Source organism: Armigeres subalbatus, chromosome 2 (assembly GCF_024139115.2).
Source record: "Armigeres subalbatus isolate Guangzhou_Male chromosome 2, GZ_Asu_2, whole genome shotgun sequence".
Lineage (NCBI taxonomy): Eukaryota > Metazoa > Arthropoda > Insecta > Diptera > Culicidae > Armigeres > Armigeres subalbatus.
In genome coordinates, this window is record NC_085140.1 from 214,653,556 (window position 1) to 214,673,911 (window position 20,356).

At 45.2% G+C, this 20,356-nt stretch overlaps 1 protein-coding gene across 1 annotated transcript in view; it reads left to right on the forward strand.

The window, feature by feature from the left end:
- The window catches only part of LOC134211618 (cell adhesion molecule Dscam2), a 401,827-nt gene that overhangs the window by 366,170 nt on the left and 15,301 nt on the right, over positions 1 to 20,356 (forward strand). The window contains exons 18-19 of the mRNA XM_062688681.1: positions 19,494 to 19,572; positions 19,725 to 19,802. Of these exons, the coding sequence (XP_062544665.1) occupies positions 19,494 to 19,572; positions 19,725 to 19,802 (157 nt within the window). The remainder of the gene's footprint in view (positions 1 to 19,493; positions 19,573 to 19,724; positions 19,803 to 20,356) is intronic.

A 20,356-nucleotide genomic window follows, 5' to 3' on the forward strand; every position in this document is an offset into this window, starting at 1 on the left:
AGGAAAATTTTGTAAACACGGCACCAACACTGGTGGGGATGGAGAGGACTATTCAATCATCGAAAAGGGGCGATCCATCTCATCCCTGTCAGCAAAAGTATCACGTGATTCTTGCTTCACCGGTACCGAATCTGGACACACTTTCTTTGCAAAGTCGAGTATCCATCGCGACGAACTTTCACGATCTTCGTTTACGGACGACGCGTTGCGCATTCTTCTCCCGACGGTCCACAGAGTTTTCATTGAGGTCTCGCGCGATAAATCGTCAAGAAAAGTGCGCCAATATCCGCGTTTCTTCACTTTGACCATCTTCTTGAACTGTATCTCGAGCGCGATGTACCGTTTATGAAGTACGATCGAACCATGCTTCCGAAATTCTTTAAACGCGCCGGATTTCTCGCGATAAAGTTGTGTACACTCAACATCCTACCACGGACTGTGTGGTTTCCTTCGAACCGAAGCTCCTGACACCGGGCGGCGTTGTGCCTGAAGAGCGCTGTCAAGGATCAACTGGGATAGAAACTCGTACTCTTCCCGCGGGGAAGTGCTTCTATCGACTGGATACCTTCGATGATGGCCTCCGCATATGTGCCCCAATCGATTCATTTAATTTTCATTTATTTAGTTAACATCTAAACAGATAACACTGAATCAACAATTTGACGCCACAATACACGGTTCGAGGCCGCATCTCTCCATCCTCGGATACGCCCCACGCTCGCCAAGTCGTTCTGCACCTGGTCTGCCCATCTCGCTCGCTGCGCTCCACGCCGTCTCGTACCTGCCGGATCGGAAGCGAACACCATCTTTGCAGGGTTGCTGTCCGGCATTCTTGCAACATGTCCTGCCCATCGTACCCTTCCGGCTTTAGCTACCTTCTGGATACTGGGTTCGCCGTAGAGTTGGGCGAGCTCATGGTTCATTCTTCGCCGCCACACACCGTCTTCTTGCACACCGCCAAAGATGGTCCTAAGCACCCGTCTCTCGAATACTCCGAGTGCTTGCAAGTCCTCCTCGAGCATTGTCCATGTTTCATGTCCGTAGAGGACTACCGGTCTTATTAACGTCTTGTACATGACACATTTGGTGCGGTGGCGAATCTTTTTCGACCGCAGTTTCTTCTGGAGCCCGTAGTAGGCCCGACTTCCACAGATGATGCGCCTTCGTATTTCACGACTAACGTTGTTGTCAGCCGTTAGCAAGGATCCGAGGTAGACGAATTCCTCGACCACCTCGAAGGTATCCCCGTCTATCGTAACACTGCTTCCCAGGCGGGCCCTGTCGCGCTCTGTTCCGCCCACAAGCATGTACTTTGTCTTTGACGCATTCACCACCAGTCCAACTTTTGTTGCTTCACGTTTCAGGCGGGTGTACAGTTCTGCCATCTTTGCAAATGTTCGGCCGACAATGTCCATGTCATCCGCGAAGCAAATAAATTGACTGGATCTGTTGAAAATCGTACCCCGGCTGTTACACCCGGCTCTCCGCATGACACCTTCTAGCGCAATGTTGAACAACAGGCACGAAAGTCCGTCACCTTGTCTTAGTCCCCGGCGCGATTCGAACGAACTGGAGTGTTCGCCCGAAATCTTCACACAGTTTTGCACACCATCCACCGTTGCTTTGATCAGTCTGGTAAGCTTCCCAGGGAAGCTGTTCTCGTCCATAATTTTCCATAGCTCTACGCGGTCTATACTGTCGTATGCCGCCTTGAAATCAACGAACAGATGGTGCGTTGGGACCTGGTATTCACGGCATTTTGAAGGATTTGCCGTACAGTAAAGATCTGGTCCGTTGTCGAGCGGCCGTCAACGAAGCCGGCTTGATAACTTCCCACGAACTCGTTCACTAATGGTGACAGACGACGGAAGATGATCTGGGATATCACTTTGTAGGCGGCATTAAGGATGGTGATCGCTCGAAAGTTCTCACACTCCAGTTTGTCGCCTTTCTTGTAGATGGGGCATATAACCCCTTCCTTCCACTCCTCCGGTAGCTGTTCGGTTTCCCAGATTCTGACTATCAGTTTGTGCAGGCAAGTGGCCAGCTTTTCCGGGCCCATCTTGATGAGCTCAGCTCCGATACCATCCTTACCAGCTGCTTTATTGGTCTTTAGCTGTTGCATGGCATCCTTAACTTCCCTCAAGGTGGGGGCTGGTTGGCTTCCATCGTCCGCTGAACTGACGTAGTCATCTCCTCCGCTGCCTTGACTTTCACTGCCTGTACTCTCAGCGCCATTCAGATGTTCCTCGTAGTGCTGCTTCCACCTTTCGATCACCACACGTTCGTCCGTCAAGATGCTCCCATCCTTATCCCGGCACATTTCGGCTCGCGGCACGAAGCCTTTGCGGGATGCGTTGAGCTTCTGATAGAACTTGCGTGTATCTTGAGAACGGCACAGCTGTTCCATCTCCTCGCACTCCGCTTCTTCCAGGCGGCGTTTCTTCTCCTGAAAAAGGCGGGTCTGCTGTCTCCGCTTCCGTCTATAACGTTCCACGTTCTGCCGGGTACCTTGCTGCAGCGCGACCGCCCGCGCCGCGTCCTTCTCCTCCAGAATCTGTCTGCACTCTTCGTCGAACCAATCGTTCCGTCGACTTCGACCCATATACCCGACGTTGTTCTCCGCTGCGTCGTTAATGGCTGCTTTGACTGTATTCCAGCAGTCCTCAAGAGGGGCCCCATCGAGCTCACCCTCTTCCGGCAACGCTGCCTCGAGATGCTGCGCGTATGCAGTGGCGACTTCAGGTTGCTTCAGTCGCTCTAGGTCGTACCGCGGCGGTCGTCGGTACCGAACATTGTTGATGACGGATAGTTTTGGGCGCAGTTTAACCATCACCAGATAGTGGTCAGAGTCGATGTTAGCGCCACGATATGTCCTGACGTCGATAATGTCGGAGAAGTGCCGTCCATCAATCAGAACGTGGTCGATTTGTGATTCTGTCTGCAGTGGTGATCTCCAGGTGTACCGATACGGGAGGCTGTGTTGGAAGTAGGTGCTGCGAATGGCCATATTCTTGGAGGCGGCGAAATCAATTAGTCGTAGGCCGTTTTCGTTCGTCAGCCGGTGAGCGCTGAACTTTCCAATAGTCGGTCTAAACTCCTCCTCTTGGCCAACCTGAGCGTTCAAATCTCCTATGATGATTTTGACGTCGTGGCTTGGGCAGCTGTCGTACTCACGTTCCAGCTGCGCGTAGAATGCGTCCTTATCATCATCAGTGCTTCCGGAGTGTGGGCTATGGACGTTGATTAAGCTGAAGTTGAAGAACCGGCCTTTGATCCTCAACTTGCACATTCTTTCATTGATCGGCCACCACCCGATCACGCGCCTTTGCATATCGCCCATCACTATGAAAGCTGTTCCCAGCTCGTGTGTGTTGCCGCAGCTCTGATAGATGGTATGATTACCTCTAAACGTTCGCACCATTGATCCCTTCCAACAAACCTCCTGCAGCGCTACGATGCCGAATCCACGGTCCTTGAGCACATCGGCGAGTATGCGTGTGCTCCCGATGAAGTTGAGAGATTTGCAGTTCCACGAACCGAGTTTCCAATCGCTAGTCCCTTTTCGTCGCAGTGGTCTTCGCCAATGGTTCCGGTCCGTACTCTCTTGTTGATTGTTCGTTGCTTAAGATTTTTTAAAGGCTGGCTTGCAGGGCCTGACACCAAACCCCCTAAATTTCCGGAGGACCATTCCTCCTTATTTCCGGTGGACCATGGTGCACAGTTTCATTTAGAGTCCCTCACTGGCACTCGGACGATGATCAGCCGCCCCTAACATGGAGAACAGACGCTGTTGTGAGCCGATCCTGACATGGAGAAGAGACGCTCAGCAAATCCCCCCCTTCCCTGTCAGCATACGACCATAGTTCCCACCGGGGTTGGTTACCCGATCTTCCCTAAGGTTGCTCGTATCCCGGCCAGCACCGCGGGGAGGTAGGGATAGGAGTTGCTGGGTAAGAGGCTAAAGACCGCGAGATGGGGTCTATTTTATTCCTTCAGGTACGCGAAGTACCAATGGTACGCTTTACCCAGCATTTGCCGTGCCGTGCCCCAATCGATGTGCATCGTGAGGTCATATGAGAGGTCGATAGAAACAGATTTATTACGTCGATTGGAAATCGAGACTTCGATCGGCAAATGATAACTACCATGGGGATCTTGGACCACCTTCAAGTACAGTTCAACGATAATGAGCTCGAACAAATGGAAAGATCGAGACGGCTATCTCTTGTGGAGGAGCCACTTGTGTAACTTCTCGTGTATTCAAAATTGACATAATAAAGTCGTCGCAGAAGTCGTATATCATTGTTGAACGGTTGTCGTCGTACAGTTTCTCCCAGCCTGTTCCGTGGCAGTTAAAATTTCTTAAGAACAACCGTGGCTCGGGCATAACCGAGCAAATGTGCGAGAGATCTTTACGAGATATCGCAGTGTTTGGAGGAAGATATATCGAGGCGGTGCTGACGTCTTTTCATCGAATAGTCACCTGACATGCGACAGCTTCGGTGCCAGACTTTGGCGCAAGATCGACTCTATAGAAGGAGTGCTGTTTTTTGATCCCTAAAAGCACCCCTCCATATCGATTTGCCCGATCGCTCCGGAACTTTCGGAGGAATTCCTGGACGAACTTCCGGAAGAATTCATGGAGAAACTTCCGGAGGAATTCCCGAAGGAACCTCCGGAGGAACTCCTGGTGAAACTTCAAGATGAATTCCTGGAGGAGCTTCCAGAGGAATTCCTGAAGGAACATCCAGACGAAATCCGAGAGGAGTTTCTGGAGGAAATTCCCAGAGGCACTTACGAAGCAATGTCCAAAGGAATTTCTTGACGATCTTTTAAAAAAACTATTGGAGGGACTTCTGGAAGAATTCCTTGACGAACTTCTGAAGAAGTTTTGGCGCTTGAAACTGGCTCACGCTGATCCACGCCACCGCTGATCACAACGGCGTGACACCACCGCCGCTGCCACTGGCTGAAAATGATCTATCACGACACCGCAGGTACTTGTTTTGCAAAATCATGAAGTTTGACATGCCGCAAGGTGGATTCCAAGAGTTAACGAAAATTGGCTACTTCCCCAAGGGAACCAGGCTCTGGAAGTACCCGGATGGTGGCCAATTCGATCGAAAATCGCCGAAATGTCCTCCAGTGTACTTGTTTTGCAAAATCATGAAGTTTGATATGTCGCAATATGAATTCCAAGATTGAACGGATATTCCTTCGGGTACTTTCCGGAGGGTGGTCAATTCGATCGAAAATTGCCGAAACGTACTCCAGCGTACTTGTTTTGCAAAATCATGAAGTTTGACATGTCGCAAGATGGGTTGCAATATTGAACGAAAATTGGCCACTTCCCCAAGGGAATCAGGCCCTGGAAGTACCCGGAGGGTGGCCAATTCGATCGAAAATCGCCAAAATGTCCTCCAGTGTACTTGTTTTGCAAAATCATGAAGTTTGATATGTCGCAATATGAATTCCAAGATTGAAGGAAAATTGGCCAGTTGAATTTTAAAGAAAGCAACGCAAGACAGTCATTCGTTCCTTTGCCCTGCGGAAACCAAATTGTGTATTTGAAAATAAATCATTCGATTCAACCCATTTGTCTAAATGGGCTAAAGAGAATCATCTTCTCCAATAGCTTCCGAAGACAGGATAGCATCGCGATTGGACGGTACAAATTATAATCCGACGCGGGTTTTCCGGGCTTCTGGATGGCTATAACTTTCACTTGCCTCCAATCATCCGAAACAATGTTGCACTCCAGTAACTGATTGAACAATAAGCACCTCTTCGCTACGTCTGGGAGGTTTTTGAGTAAGTTGAACCTGATTCTATCCATCCCTGGAGCGGAATTGTTACATGAAAGGAGGGCAAACGTGAATTGAGGTATCCAAGCAGATTTTACCAACACTATCACAAAGTGATTTTTTTCGCTGCACACTGAATCAAAATGAAAATTTTCATTTTCACCTGATGTCTAGTTAAAATTTGCGATATTTTTCTTAGTGTATCAACGGTTTGTTTGTTGTTTTCTAACAGCAAACAAGAAAAATATGACAGTTCTGACAGCAAACAAAGGAAAATTTTGTAAACACGGCACCAACACTGATGGGGATGGAGAGGGCTATTCAATCATCGAAAAGGGGCGATCCATGTCATCCCTGTCAGCAGGGATTCTTGCTACCGAATCCGGAAACACTTTCTCTGCAAAGTCGAGTATCCTTCGCGACGAACTTTCACGATTTTCGTTTACGGACGACGCGTTGCGCATTCTTCTCCCGACGGTCCACAGAGTATTCATTAAGGTCTCGGGCGATAAATCGTCAACAAAAGTGAGCCAATATCCGCGTTTCTTCACTTTGACCATCTTCTTAACTGGATCTCGAGCGCGATGTGCCGTTTATAAAGTACAATCGAACCGTGCTTCCGAAATTCTTTAAGCGCGCCGGATTTCTCGCGATTAAGTTGTGTACACTCAACATCCCACCACGGACTGTGTGGTTTCCTTCGAACCGAAACTCCTGACACCGGGCGGCGTTGTGCCTGAAGAGCGCTGTCAAGGATCAACTGGGATAGAAACTCGTTCTATTCCCGCGGGAGAAGTGCTTCTATCGACTGTATATCTTCGATGATGGCCTCTGCATATGTGCTCCAATCGATTCATTTAATTTTCATTTATTTAGTTAACATCTAAACAGATAACACTGAATCAACAATTTGACGCCACAATACACGGTTCGAGGCCGCATCTCTCCATCCTCGGATACGCCCCACGCTCGCCAAGTCGTTCTGCACCTGGTCTGCCCATCTCGCTCGCTGCGCTCCACGCCGTCTCGTACCTGCCGGATCGGAAGCGAACACCATCTTTGCAGGGTTGCTGTCCGGCATTCTTGCAACATGTCCTGCCCATCGTACCCTTCCGGCTTTAGCTACCTTCTGGATACTGGGTTCGCCGTAGAGTTGGGCGAGCTCATGGTTCATTCTTCGCCGCCACACACCGTCTTCTTGCACACCGCCAAAGATGGTCCTAAGCACCCGTCTCTCGAATACTCCGAGTGCTTGCAAGTCCTCCTCGAGCATTGTCCATGTTTCATGTCCGTAGAGGACTACCGGTCTTATTAACGTCTTGTACATGACACATTTGGTGCGGTGGCGAATCTTTTTCGACCGCAGTTTCTTCTGGAGCCCGTAGTAGGCCCGACTTCCACAGATGATGCGCCTTCGTATTTCACGACTAACGTTGTTGTCAGCCGTTAGCAAGGATCCGAGGTAGACGAATTCCTCGACCACCTCGAAGGTATCCCCGTCTATCGTAACACTGCTTCCCAGGCGGGCCCTGTCGCGCTCTGTTCCGCCCACAAGCATGTACTTTGTCTTTGACGCATTCACCACCAGTCCAACTTTTGTTGCTTCACGTTTCAGGCGGGTGTACAGTTCTGCCACCTTTGCAAATGTTCGGCCGACAATGTCCATGTCATCCGCGAAGCAAATAAATTGACTGGATCTGTTGAAAATCGTACCCCGGCTGTTACACCCGGCTCTCCGCATGACACCTTCTAGCGCAATGTTGAACAACAGGCACGAAAGTCCGTCACCTTGTCTTAGTCCCCGGCGCGATTCGAACGAACTGGAGTGTTCGCCCGAAATCTTCACACAGTTTTGCACACCATCCACCGTTGCTTTGATCAGTCTGGTAAGCTTCCCAGGGAAGCTGTTCTCGTCCATAATTTTCCATAGCTCTACGCGGTCTATACTGTCGTATGCCGCCTTGAAATCAACGAACAGATGGTGCGTTGGGACCTGGTATTCACGGCATTATGAAGGATTTGCCGTACAGTAAAGATCTGGTCCGTTGTCGAGCGGCCGTCAACGAAGCCGGCTTGATAACTTCCCACGAACTCGTTCACTAATGGTGACAGACGACGGAAGATGATCTGGGATATCACTTTGTAGGCGGCATTAAGGATGGTGATCGCTCGAAAGTTCTCACACTCCAGTTTGTCGCCTTTCTTGTAGATGGGGCATATAACCCTTCCTTCCACTCCTCCGGTAGCTGTTCGGTTTCCCAGATTCTGACTATCAGTTTGTGCAGGCAAGTGGCCAGCTTTTCCGGGCCCATCTTGATGAGCTCAGCTCCGATACCATCCTTACCAGCTGCTTTATTGGTCTTTAGCTGTTGCATGGCATCCTTAACTTCCCTCAAGGTGGGGGCTGGTTGGCTTCCATCGTCCGCTGAACTGACGTAGTCATCTCCTCCGCTGCCTTGACTTTCACTGCCTGTACTCTCAGCGCCATTCAGATGTTCCTCGTAGTGCTGCTTCCACCTTTCGATCACCACACGTTCGTCCGTCAAGATGCTCCCATCCTTATCCCGGCACATTTCGGCTCGCGGCACGAAGCCTTTGCGGGATGCGTTGAGCTTCTGATAGAACTTGCGTGTATCTTGAGAACGGCACAGCTGTTCCATCTCCTCGCACTCCGCTTCTTCCAGGCGGCGTTTCTTCTCCTGAAAAAGGCGGGTCTGCTGTCTCCGCTTCCGTCTATAACGTTCCACGTTCTGCCGGGTACCTTGCTGCAGCGCGACCGCCCGCGCCGCGTCCTTCTCCTCCAGAATCTGTCTGCACTCTTCGTCGAACCAATCGTTCCGTCGACTTCGACCCATATACCCGACGTTGTTCTCCGCTGCGTCGTTAATGGCTGCTTTGACTGTATTCCAGCAGTCCTCAAGAGGGGCCCCATCGAGCTCACCCTCTTCCGGCAACGCTGCCTCGAGATGCTGCGCGTATGCAGTGGCGACTTCAGGTTGCTTCAGTCGCTCTAGGTCGTACCGCGGCGGTCGTCGGTACCGAACATTGTTGATGACGGATAGTTTTGGGCGCAGTTTAACCATCACCAGATAGTGGTCAGAGTCGATGTTAGCGCCACGATATGTCCTGACGTCGATAATGTCGGAGAAGTGCCGTCCATCAATCAGAACGTGGTCGATTTGTGATTCTGTCTGCAGTGGTGATCTCCAGGTGTACCGATACGGGAGGCTGTGTTGGAAGTAGGTGCTGCGAATGGCCATATTCTTGGAGGCGGCGAAATCAATTAGTCGTAGGCCGTTTTCGTTCGTCAGCCGGTGAGCGCTGAACTTTCCAATAGTCGGTCTAAACTCCTCCTCTTGGCCAACCTGAGCGTTCAAATCTCCTATGATGATTTTGACGTCGTGGCTTGGGCAGCTGTCGTACTCACGTTCCAGCTGCGCGTAGAATGCGTCCTTATCATCATCAGTGCTTCCGGAGTGTGGGCTATGGACGTTGATTAAGCTGAAGTTGAAGAACCGGCCTTTGATCCTCAACTTGCACATTCTTTCATTGATCGGCCACCACCCGATCACGCGCCTTTGCATATCGCCCATCACTATGAAAGCTGTTCCCAGCTCGTGTGTGTTGCCGCAGCTCTGATAGATGGTATGATTACCTCTAAACGTTCGCACCATTGATCCCTTCCAACAAACCTCCTGCAGCGCTACGATGCCGAATCCACGGTCCTTGAGCACATCGGCGAGTATGCGTGTGCTCCCGATGAAGTTGAGAGATTTGCAGTTCCACGAACCGAGTTTCCAATCGCTAGTCCCTTTTCGTCGCAGTGGTCTTCGCCAATGGTTCCGGTCCGTACTCTCTTGTTGATTGTTCGTTGCTTAAGTTTTTTAAAGGCTGGCTTGCTGGGCCTGACACACAACCTCCTAAATTTCCGGAGGACCATTCTCCTTATTTCCCGGTGGACCATGGTGCACAGTTTCACTTAAATTCCCTTGCTGGAACTCGGACGATGATCAGTCACCCCTAATATAGAGAACAGACGCTGTTGTGAGCCGATCCTGACATGGAGAACAGACGCTCAATAAGATTTGCACCTCCGGAGAGGAGCAAACCCCCCTTCCCTGTCAGCATACGACCATAGTTCCACCGGGGTTGGTTACCCGATCTTCCCTAAGGTTGCTCGTATCCCGGCCAGCACCGCGGGGAGGTAGGGATAGGAGTTGCTGGGTAAGAGGCTAAAGACCGCGAGATGGGGTCTATTTTATTCCTTCAGGTACGCGAAGTACCAATGGTACGCTTTACCCAGCATTTGCCGTGCCGTGCCCCAATCGATGTGCCTCGTGAAGTCATATGAGAGGTCGATAGAAACAGATTTATTACGTCGAATGGAAATCGAGACTTCGATCGGCAAATGATAACTACCATGGGGATCTTGGACCACCTTCCAAGTACAGTCCAACGATAATGAGCTCGAACAAATGGAAAGATCGAGACGGCTATCTCTTGCTGGAGGAGCCACTTGTGTAACTTCTCCTGTATTCAAAATTGACATAATAAAGTCGTCGCAGAAGTCGTATATCATTGTTGAACGGTTGTCGTCGTACAGTTCCTCCCAGCCTGTTTCGTGGTAGTTAAAATCTCCCAAGAACAACCGTGGCTCGGGTATAACCGAGCAAATGTGCGAGAGATCTCTACGAGATATCGCAGTGTTTGGAGGAAGATATATCGAGGCGATACTGACGTCTTTTCATCGAATAGTCACCTGACATGCGACAGCTTCGGTGCCAGACTTTGGCGCAAGATCGACTCTATAGAAGGAGTGCTGTTTTTTGATCCCTAAAAGCACCCCTCCATATCGATTTGCCCGATCGCGGCAGATTATGTTGAAATCAGGAAAATTAAGGTTCACATCTGGTGTTAGCCAAGTTTCACATAAAGCAAAAGCATAGCATTGTAATTTATTAATTAAAAATTTGAAAATATCTAAATTTGGAATAATACTTCGACAGTTCCACTGTAGAATCGAAATCATGTTACTTTTATTGACTAAGTTAGCCATCGAAGGATACAAATGATTCGATGAGGGGCATTTTTGAAGCCAGCTGCTTCAGGAGAGGAGTCAGAATAGGAAGAACAGTTTTGACCACGTTCTTCACGGGGTCGGAAGCATCAAAGAAGTTGAGGATGAGCTCCACGATGCCAGAAAGTGTGAACATTGGAGCGCTCGGGAGTTCTTCTGCTCGCTCTTTATGTTCTCTTTCCGACTGAGAAATCGCAAAAATTAGGGCATCTGGGATTTTAGATGTTCCCGGAAGCGGTGGAAACTTTCGATCATCCCGATGGGAAACCACAAAAGTTGAATGTTTTCCACAATTTCCACCTACTTTGAATTTGACTATGTTGGATTGGGGCTCACTTTGAGGCTGTTTTCTAGGCTCTTTCGAGGGTCGCTGGCTCTGTTTTATTCTCTTCCTCGTTGAGCCATTGAAAACAAAGGAACCCCCATTTCCAATCTCAGAGTCAGAGTTTTATCCAGACATGCTCAAATTCATTGAATTTATTTGTTGTGATGATTTCTGAATTAAAGTTTGCTGAAATAGCTATTAGAACACCACCACCGGACTTTTTCTGAGACGTTAGAAAACTCCTGTCATCTCTAAATACATTAAAGTTACTTCCAAAAATTTCTTCACTCCTAACGCTTTCATCCCAGCTTGTTTCAGTTGCCAGAATAATCGAAAAGGATGAGCTTAATAAATTTTTAAATATATCCTTCATTTTGGCTGGGCTTTTCATTCGATTGAAATTCTGACAATAAATTAGAACTTCAGTCGAATTCTGTTTCGGCGAAGAAGTTTTTGGAAGTATGACGGTCGACGAAATATTTACCTCTTCTGATGTTTCATGTAGCGTGTTATCTTCACTTGTTAATGTTACTTCCGGAGAGTGCGTCATTGCCGATGAAAATTTGGTGGGCTGTAGAATTTATATGCGGCCTCCCTAGTGCGTTGAAGTTGTTGAATGCGTTCACTGGAAAGGAACGAACGGTGTGATTGAAGGTCTGCCAAGGCGTCGTTGCGAGATATTCCTAGATCCTCGTGTACATCCAGGAAAATTTGACGCAATAGTTGTAAGTCTGTTGGTAGTCCTTCAGATGCTAGCATTGCAGTGACGCTGGTTTTGGTGGTTCCACGAATGCATACTGTAGGTGGCTGGTCGTGCAAGTATGACAGGACCATCCGCACAATGTCCATAATTTTTGGGTCCCGTAGTCGTGCTTTTACAAAACGTCGATCACCAGACACAGCAGATTGCTCTGTGAGTCTTACTATAGGTGGTCGCATTGGGTCCAGCAGATGAGAGTGCTCGATATCCATTTGAAGTCGGCTTTCACTGCTGCAAGAAAGTTGTGCTGGCTGTTGTTGTTGTTGTTGTTGTTGTTGTTGTTGGCTTTGTGACTGTTGATAGTTTTCTGGTTGATGTTGTTCTTTTTGAATAGGTGGTTCTGCTCGATATGGGTTGATAGTTTCACCCTTTCTAAAATTAATCAGTTTTGGGACCGATAGACCAGGGATAGGATTGTCGGTGATAGAGGGTGGACCGGCAAATTTAACTTTAGCAATAGCAAGTAGTTCCTTGTCTTTACCCATGTGTCCTTGAGTATGATCTTTGAAAGTTGCAGGTGGTTTGTTGCTAATACGAACGGATTGTTGTTTTTTTTCGTTTCCTTCGTCGTCTAGCCTTATCAACGGCTTTTTCTTGGAGCTTTTGCCTATTCAGCTTCTTGTCATATGTCGACCAGTCTGGCCTCCAATACCATTTATTTCCCAGCATCCGCCAACCAGCGGAAGAAAGGTCTTTTTTCGATTGAGCTTCGTTGCTCAATTTAGAGAATTTGGCTCGACGCTCTGCAAACAGGTCCATGATTGCATTATTGGTCACGTCTTGCTGGGATTGTTGATTTTGTTGTTGTTGTAGATGTTCTGATGCCTTTTGCCGTTCATTGGAGTCTTGGAAAGATTGTTGTTGCAATCCAGTATCGCAACAGGAGGCAAACGTTCTTGAAACGACCGAAACCTTGTTTCAAGTCGTCGCATGTCATACTTCCCTCCGTCACCACCCCCGCGATCTCACACACTGCCGACGGTAAATACACCTTATATTCGAGAGTGAAAAGCTCACAGGTGGCAATCTCGTTGGCCTGTTTGCGATCACTGACCGTGACCATGTCAATGGTCATGACAGATGAGAATCGCTTTTCCAGATCTTTGCTGATCTGGCTGATATTCAAACGTTTGCCTTTGGGTCGAAAGAAAGACCTTGGGACGGGGGCTCGTAGAGGAAATTTTAGCGTTGCTGGTGTCCATTTCGTTTTGGTTTGGAACATCCGAATGCAACGAAACATCTGACATGGGATACGAAGTACCCCGCCAACTTCGCCTTCGCGCATTGCGGACACGAAATGCGCCGCTGCAGCGAGGCACAATCTATTTTAAAACTAAACAATTATCACAAGGTCAGAAAAAAAATACACACACAAACAAAATGATTTGGGACAGAGGGGAAGACGAAAGACGAGTAAAAATGAAAGAAAAAACTATTCCAATAAGATGGTGAAGAGAGGGGAATAATGAGAGGGCGCTCAATTAAATACTTGCGTTCACACTGCTGTGTCACCGGCTAGATGTGCTGGCAGCACACACTAGCTCGATGGACACTCGCCGGTGGTGCGGTCGAAGCGAACCACGCTATTGTTGGTGTTCTCGCCGCACACAACACTGCAACTGGGTGGATGGATGGTGGCAGGACGGCAGCGTCTGTGTTGGTGGAGACGCACGATGGATGATGACTGTTGGCGTGGGACGATGATGCCTGCGCCTGCGATGGACGCCGAATAAACTGCAAAGTTTTGCGTAGTTGCAAAACCAACGAAATGGCTACTTAACTGCTACAGCTAAGCACCACTTCCACTCAAGCACTATGCTTCAAAACACTTTCGGAAAAAACCGCTACCTGTACTTCAGGAAAAAAAACCGAATGAGAAGCAGACCGTACGCGGACTTACAACCGTCTCGCACGGATGCTCGACGTGGAATCAGTGTGTATATTGTATACAAGTAAGCATAATCCGGATGCTTAGAGAGTTTTTCGTTAAATGGCTTATGTGTCCGGCACTGGGGGATCTCCCCCTATAGCAAATGGAAGTTGCTTTCGATGGTTTTAGCCCCTACGACGATGGACGGAAATACCTGCCGTGTCCCTATAAATATGTTGTTTTAAAACTAGAATAGGTAGGGTAAAACGGTATCATGCGCCCCACCTCTCCAAAACGATCCTCTTTAATTTCTAGAAAACTATAACTAACTAGTCGTTACCTTCCTTAGTCATGCGGTAAGACGAGCGGCTACAAAGCAAGACCATGCTGAGGGTGGCTGGGTTCGATTCCCGGTGCCGGCCTAGGCAATTTTCGGATTGGAAATTGTCTCGACTTCCCGGGGCATAAAAGTATCATCGTGTTAGCCTCATGATATACGAATGCAAAAATGGTAACCTGGCTTAGAAACCTCGTAATTAATAACTGTGGAAGTGCTTAATGAACACTAAGCTGGGAGGCGGCTCTGTCCCAGTGTGGGAATGTAATGCCAATAAGAAGGAGAAGGAGAAGAAGATAACTAACTAAGGGTAAAAATCAGTAGGTACCTTTAATTATTTGTAAAACCATCATACTATGTGAATGTGAAAGTATTTTTGTATTACAAAACGAAAATAATAGCAAAACACAAAAAGTTACAGATTTGATGTAACTTTTAATGTTTGTTTGCTGTTGTGAATATGTCGAACCAGTTTTTGTAATGTTTGTTAAAAGATATGGGGTTTTTATGCCTCTTTCAGTCGTTATCGTTATCTCAAAGAAGCCTTTTCCCATCCCTATTTCATTAAGACATTTTTGTCAGATGAAATTAAATAAAATAAATAAATAAACACTCTAGAACGATTCTAGCATATTGTCTGCAAAACTTGCACTGGAACACTCAGTTGGGCAACAGGCAACAGTGTAGGCAGGACGGTTTGTACTTACCAATTGGACACAAGCGCAGCGAGCCTGCAGCAGTTGATTCCAAATGATATGGAGAATAATGAAATCTCGCTTAACTTTTCAAAAGGACCTAAGTAACATTTTTATCATGAATTAATTTGAATAATGCAATCAATAGCTTTCATATTGTTCTGTTGATTGCGCTATTCAAATTAATTCATGAAAAAATGTTACTTAGGTCTTTTTGAAAAATTAAGCGAGAAAGGGGTAAAGTACCTACGAAAGGCGTAAAGCACATAAGGCGAAATACAAAAGGCAGAATGAACGAAAGGCGGAACGAAATCAAAAGGCAGAAACTTGAAAAGCGGAATCACAAAAGGCATAATTACGAAAGGCAGAATTGCGTTAGGCTGTTTTAACTTATGCGAACATTTTGAACCAACAGATCAAATGGCGTGATTCTCCTTTCGCTATAAAAAGATACACTTTGGCCGTTGATCGGTCAGATGCATGTTTTCTTGTTGCTTAGTGTGGAGACCTTCCGTAGCTCAGCGACAAGGCATATGGCTTTGTACGAAGCATACCATGTTGAAGGTGACTGAAATCGAATCTCTATACGGTCTGTTTTTGGGTTGCACATTTTCTCGCCTTTCTGAAGCATGGAAATCGTACACTTAAACTCTCGATGTGCTTAATAGATACTAAGCTAAAAGACTGTTAGTGTTTCAGTTGTGAGATGAGATTTATATAGATAGAAAGGGGCTACCCCGTTTGGCATAGTCATTTGATGTTAAGCCGTTTGGCATATTGGTCATTTGGCATACGCATAACGCAATGAAACTGATCTTATTTTAAATAACCATATTCTTTACGCAACAAACTGAACTTCAACATAGACTTCTTGATATTTACAATGAAGAAGACAAAATGCATGCTTTCAAAGAAGACATCATCAACTCTTTTCCATTATCCAGAGCAATCGCGTATATTTAAAGGAGGAATGATCTCCTGCCTTTTTGCATTGCACCGAACAAATGCGTGCGTTAAAAGAACACAGCATCAATTCTTTTGCATTATCGCGAGCTATTGCGTATTTTGAAAGAAAGAATAGTCTCCCCTTTCGTATTGTACCGAGCAGACGCGTGCTTTAAAAGAAATAGCACATCACGCGTTTCGCCTTATCTCGAGCGGCCGTTTGATTTTAATTTTTTTCTCCTTTGTTTAAGAGATTGATTTAAAAATGTAATACGAACGAAAACTCAATAAAGCTTAGCTTAGCTTAGCTTTGCTTAGCTTTGACTGACTACACATATCTATGGTTGCTACTCCGTGATTGACCAGAATCAGTGAAATTGCACAAAGAATCAACTGAATGATTGACTGGGATTGTTCAAGCATTCTCAGTGTGCAAGTTTCAGTGACTCTAAAATTCAAATGATCAATAACGGCGCCGGCCACGTCCTTGTAGTCAGTTAGGAAGAAGGAAGGAATATTAGTAGGTGGTTTTTGCTATTTGAAGACCGTGTTTACCTCTGCGTCTCCACAAAAACCACAGGAAGGATTATCAGTTAATTGGTAGGCATCTTTGGATCTGGATTCACTCTGATAAGCGATACGACCGTGCCATTCTTTATACACAGTGATTTTACCTAGCCATGAATCGGGCGCGAAAAGTAGAACAAACTAACTACCGGCCTACCGGGCGCGCAATGCAGAACACAATATTTCGGCCGATCGCGCCATCTTTCTGCTGTCCGAAACAAGAGAAATCTCGCACTGAACTGATACGAACGAAAACTCAATAAAATAGAATTACTTTTACTCTCACTTTTTGGGGAATAATACGTTCTGAGGAATAATCTCCTCGGAATTAGTAAATATATTCTGGGAAAAAGATTCAAATGGAATACGTTTTTCGTCAGACAGTTTTCTAGAAAATGGAAAAGAAACTAAATCGTTGATAAGAATATCAATTATTAAAGTGTAGCCATCTAAACTTAAAGAACAGCCTATGTGCAGACGAAGGAAAAAATAGGAAACATCCATAAATTACGTAACACTTAAAGGGGGAGGGGGGTTGAGCGAAGTGTGATCCATACAAAATTGTCAGATGTTTCATACAAAAAGTGTGACAGAAGGGAGGGAGAGTTGAAAATGGTCGATTTTAGCGTACCGTAATTAATGGAGCTTCCTATATTGTAATTATAATTTATATAAATGCCAATAACTATTCTGAAAGAATTGTAATTTTTCTGAGTATATATTATTTTTAATCAATTATGCCAAAGGACCATTATGCCAAACGGCGTATCCCGATAGAAAGTAGAAAAATATACGGAGGGGCGTGATTTTAAAGAAGGAATCATATTCTCCTTCAACTTAGACCGGGCAGAGGCGAGCCTTCAAAGAATAAAATATTTCCTCCTTTACCTCAAGCGGTGCCTGTGTAAAACTAAGAAATGACTGAATCTTGCCTTTTGGAATTCCGCCTTTCGTATTTCCGCCTTTTGTAATTACGCCTTATGATATGTTCCGCCTTTTGTTACAAGTATAAGAACGTCTGCCTTTCGAGATTGTGCCTTTTAAATATATTAAATAGTATTTTTATTATGCAATTTAGCGCACTGGGCCAGTAAGTTAATGTGATTCTTTGGAGGTATTCAGCTTAATGATCAATCCCCCTAAAAGTGAGATTCAAATGTTGGGTTTCACACTTCACAACATGCAAGATTTTTTTGTCGTCGCGAAAGTTGTAGCAAAAGTTCTCCTGAAAAACTTTGTCGAAGACGCTAAGTTCATAATTTTATTACTTTTGGAGGTATGTTTCTTTTTATGCCAACAAGTTTTAAACATGTTCAATAAAGCATACACGCATATGGAGACGCATGGTACATTGGCTGATCAACTCCGTGTGACTACACTATTTTTGCTCTGTTTTGCCAGCAATTTGTCTTTGATTATACTTGACATAATTAAACTTGCTGCATACCAAAACAAGTGTATCATCAAGTCAATTATTTGGCAGTCTCGAGCCTCCAGTCTCCAGCAACGATTAACGTTTGAAATAGAATTAATTTCACCGTTTGCTTGGAAATGCTTTTTGTTTAGTTTTGCACTAACTGATGAGCTCCCAAGGATATTTCTTTTTCTGATAAATTTCCCCCAATCCAGTCCAGTCCATGCGTCGAAATATCGTGTACCATCGTGTTGTTTTCCAATGAAATGTGAGATGCTATATCGAATGCTGCTTTTCAAGGAACTAAGCTTGGGAAAGTTGCTTTGTAACAAACTTGTGAAGCACTGTCACTGACTGTTACCCTCCTTGCAAATTATCTATTGCATACACAGATAGAAAACGTTGTTGAAATTTACACAATTTATTCGATTTAGTGTCATAATGCTACAGAAATTGCATACATTCAGGACGAATTTGTTGGCCAAGATCCATGTACACCCAGAATAGTCTTACCTTTCACGTCTTTATTTTGTACGTGCTGAATAGTTTTCATTATTTTTTTCTGTGTAGGCTGATAATTGCGTTCCTTTTATGTGCGTGATTTTTGGCGTAAATTTCAAAGCTTTTTTCCTTCTTTGCTACATTCTCTGCTACATGGATTTGTTGGTAGTTCGACATTATTCTACATAGTTGTACTAATACATGTGTTCAAATGACTGTCGACTGGCGTTATGATCGCCACATGTGGCCTAGTGAGACAAGTTATTGATACCAGTATATCTGGGGCTGAGGCAAAATAATTGACTAAAAATCAACAAAATGCAAAATATTTAAGCTGTCTTAAAATGGACAGCTTCTCTAACAAACGATATCGTTCTCCGAAAAAACTCACATTAATTTCACAAACGATTCATTTTTCATTCCACCATCACTTTCTGAATAAAATGGTAACTTTAAACGTTTCCCACCCACATTCGTTTCAAGCATGAGCCAAATATCATAGAGGAAGGCAATGTACAGATATTATTCTCCACTTCTCCGTGAGTTCGATCACATTTATAAATATCTTTTGTTATGCACTTGTTCTATCACTCATTCCAATCTCATAGAAGTCATATAGCGCAATGGTCACCAATTTTCATCATTCCAAGTTCACTCTAATCACCATTTTCTTTTACTGAGCATTTCAGCAAAATCGACATCAAAAGATTCTCACAACCATCACATTACCCCAGAACACCATCCACCATAATTTTTCACCATCATCATTATGAAATCGATCCTTCCCACGTGGTTCAGGTCCAAACCTTTTCTCTGTCTGACGTCTCTGTCTCGTGCTCCCGATGTTTACAAAAAGAAAAACGAAGGAATAGCAATTGGCAAATAGATTAGTTCCATCTCATTCATTAAATTAGTGCAGAGAATCAAAATTTTCCCACTGATGCAAAAATGTGTTGAATAAACTACCAGAAGCCCCCTTTTTTCTTTTTTCTCTCTTCTATACTCTACAAATCAAATTTCTTTCATCAAAATAAAAACCGTTGACCACGTGACCATTCCTGAACTCGGCGCCGAAATCGAATATCTCCCATCCAAATGTACAATTCGTTCGCAAACGTTATCCCTCCAAACAATCGACCAAAACCAACTTTTTGTCCAACCAAATTACTGAAAACTGAACCACATAATCAACCAGAACAAAGAACCCGAATATACCAAAGTACGCAGAAAGGGCGGATCTCGACTGAGGGATCCGACCACCTCGGAGCCGATAGGTGAGTACGAAATTCGATAACGTTGGTGTTTTCTCGCTGTCTCCCGCAAAGCAAACCATTTTTAGATATAAATCAATTTATAGAATCTGACAATCCCGGATCCACAGATTCCGAAGTTAGGAAGATACTAACACTTCATATACCGATTACAGAATATGATACGCTTGGTTCCGAGTCCGACAACGACATGGCCTCGCGTTCTAACCAGTCCAACTACCGACACCACAGAGGTGAGTAAAGTCGATGGATGAGTTTATTGTTTTTATTGTTCTCTTTATTAGCATTCAAGCCAGAGTTGAAGCAGAAAATAAGCAGTGAGATAATTTGGTTAATATTAGAGTTAGACCAATATTGAAGATATTTGAACTGAAATGGGCCCAACCATGTCTTTCGTAGATGACGTATTATTTTATCTTACAATGCTGTATAAAATCTTGGCTTATACAGATTCAGCAAAGCTGTAGGGTAATTCGCCAAATGTTGAACGGCTGATCTCCTCGCCTATTGTTGAACGCACGTGCATTTCTTATGGGAGTTCAACAATAGGCGATAAAATTAGCCGTTCAACATTTGGCGGTTTCCCCTAATACAAAAAAAAAAAAACTTGTTTTACAGGTAGTGTAACGGTACCAATAGTGGAGGTATTAGTAAATCCACAAAAGAAAATATTTTTTAAAAATTGATAATTATGGGAAATTTACAGCTTTAATATCTTAGATAAAATAGATAAACTAATAAATTTGCTAACAAAAATTAGATAGATGTCATTTAACATCAACAATTA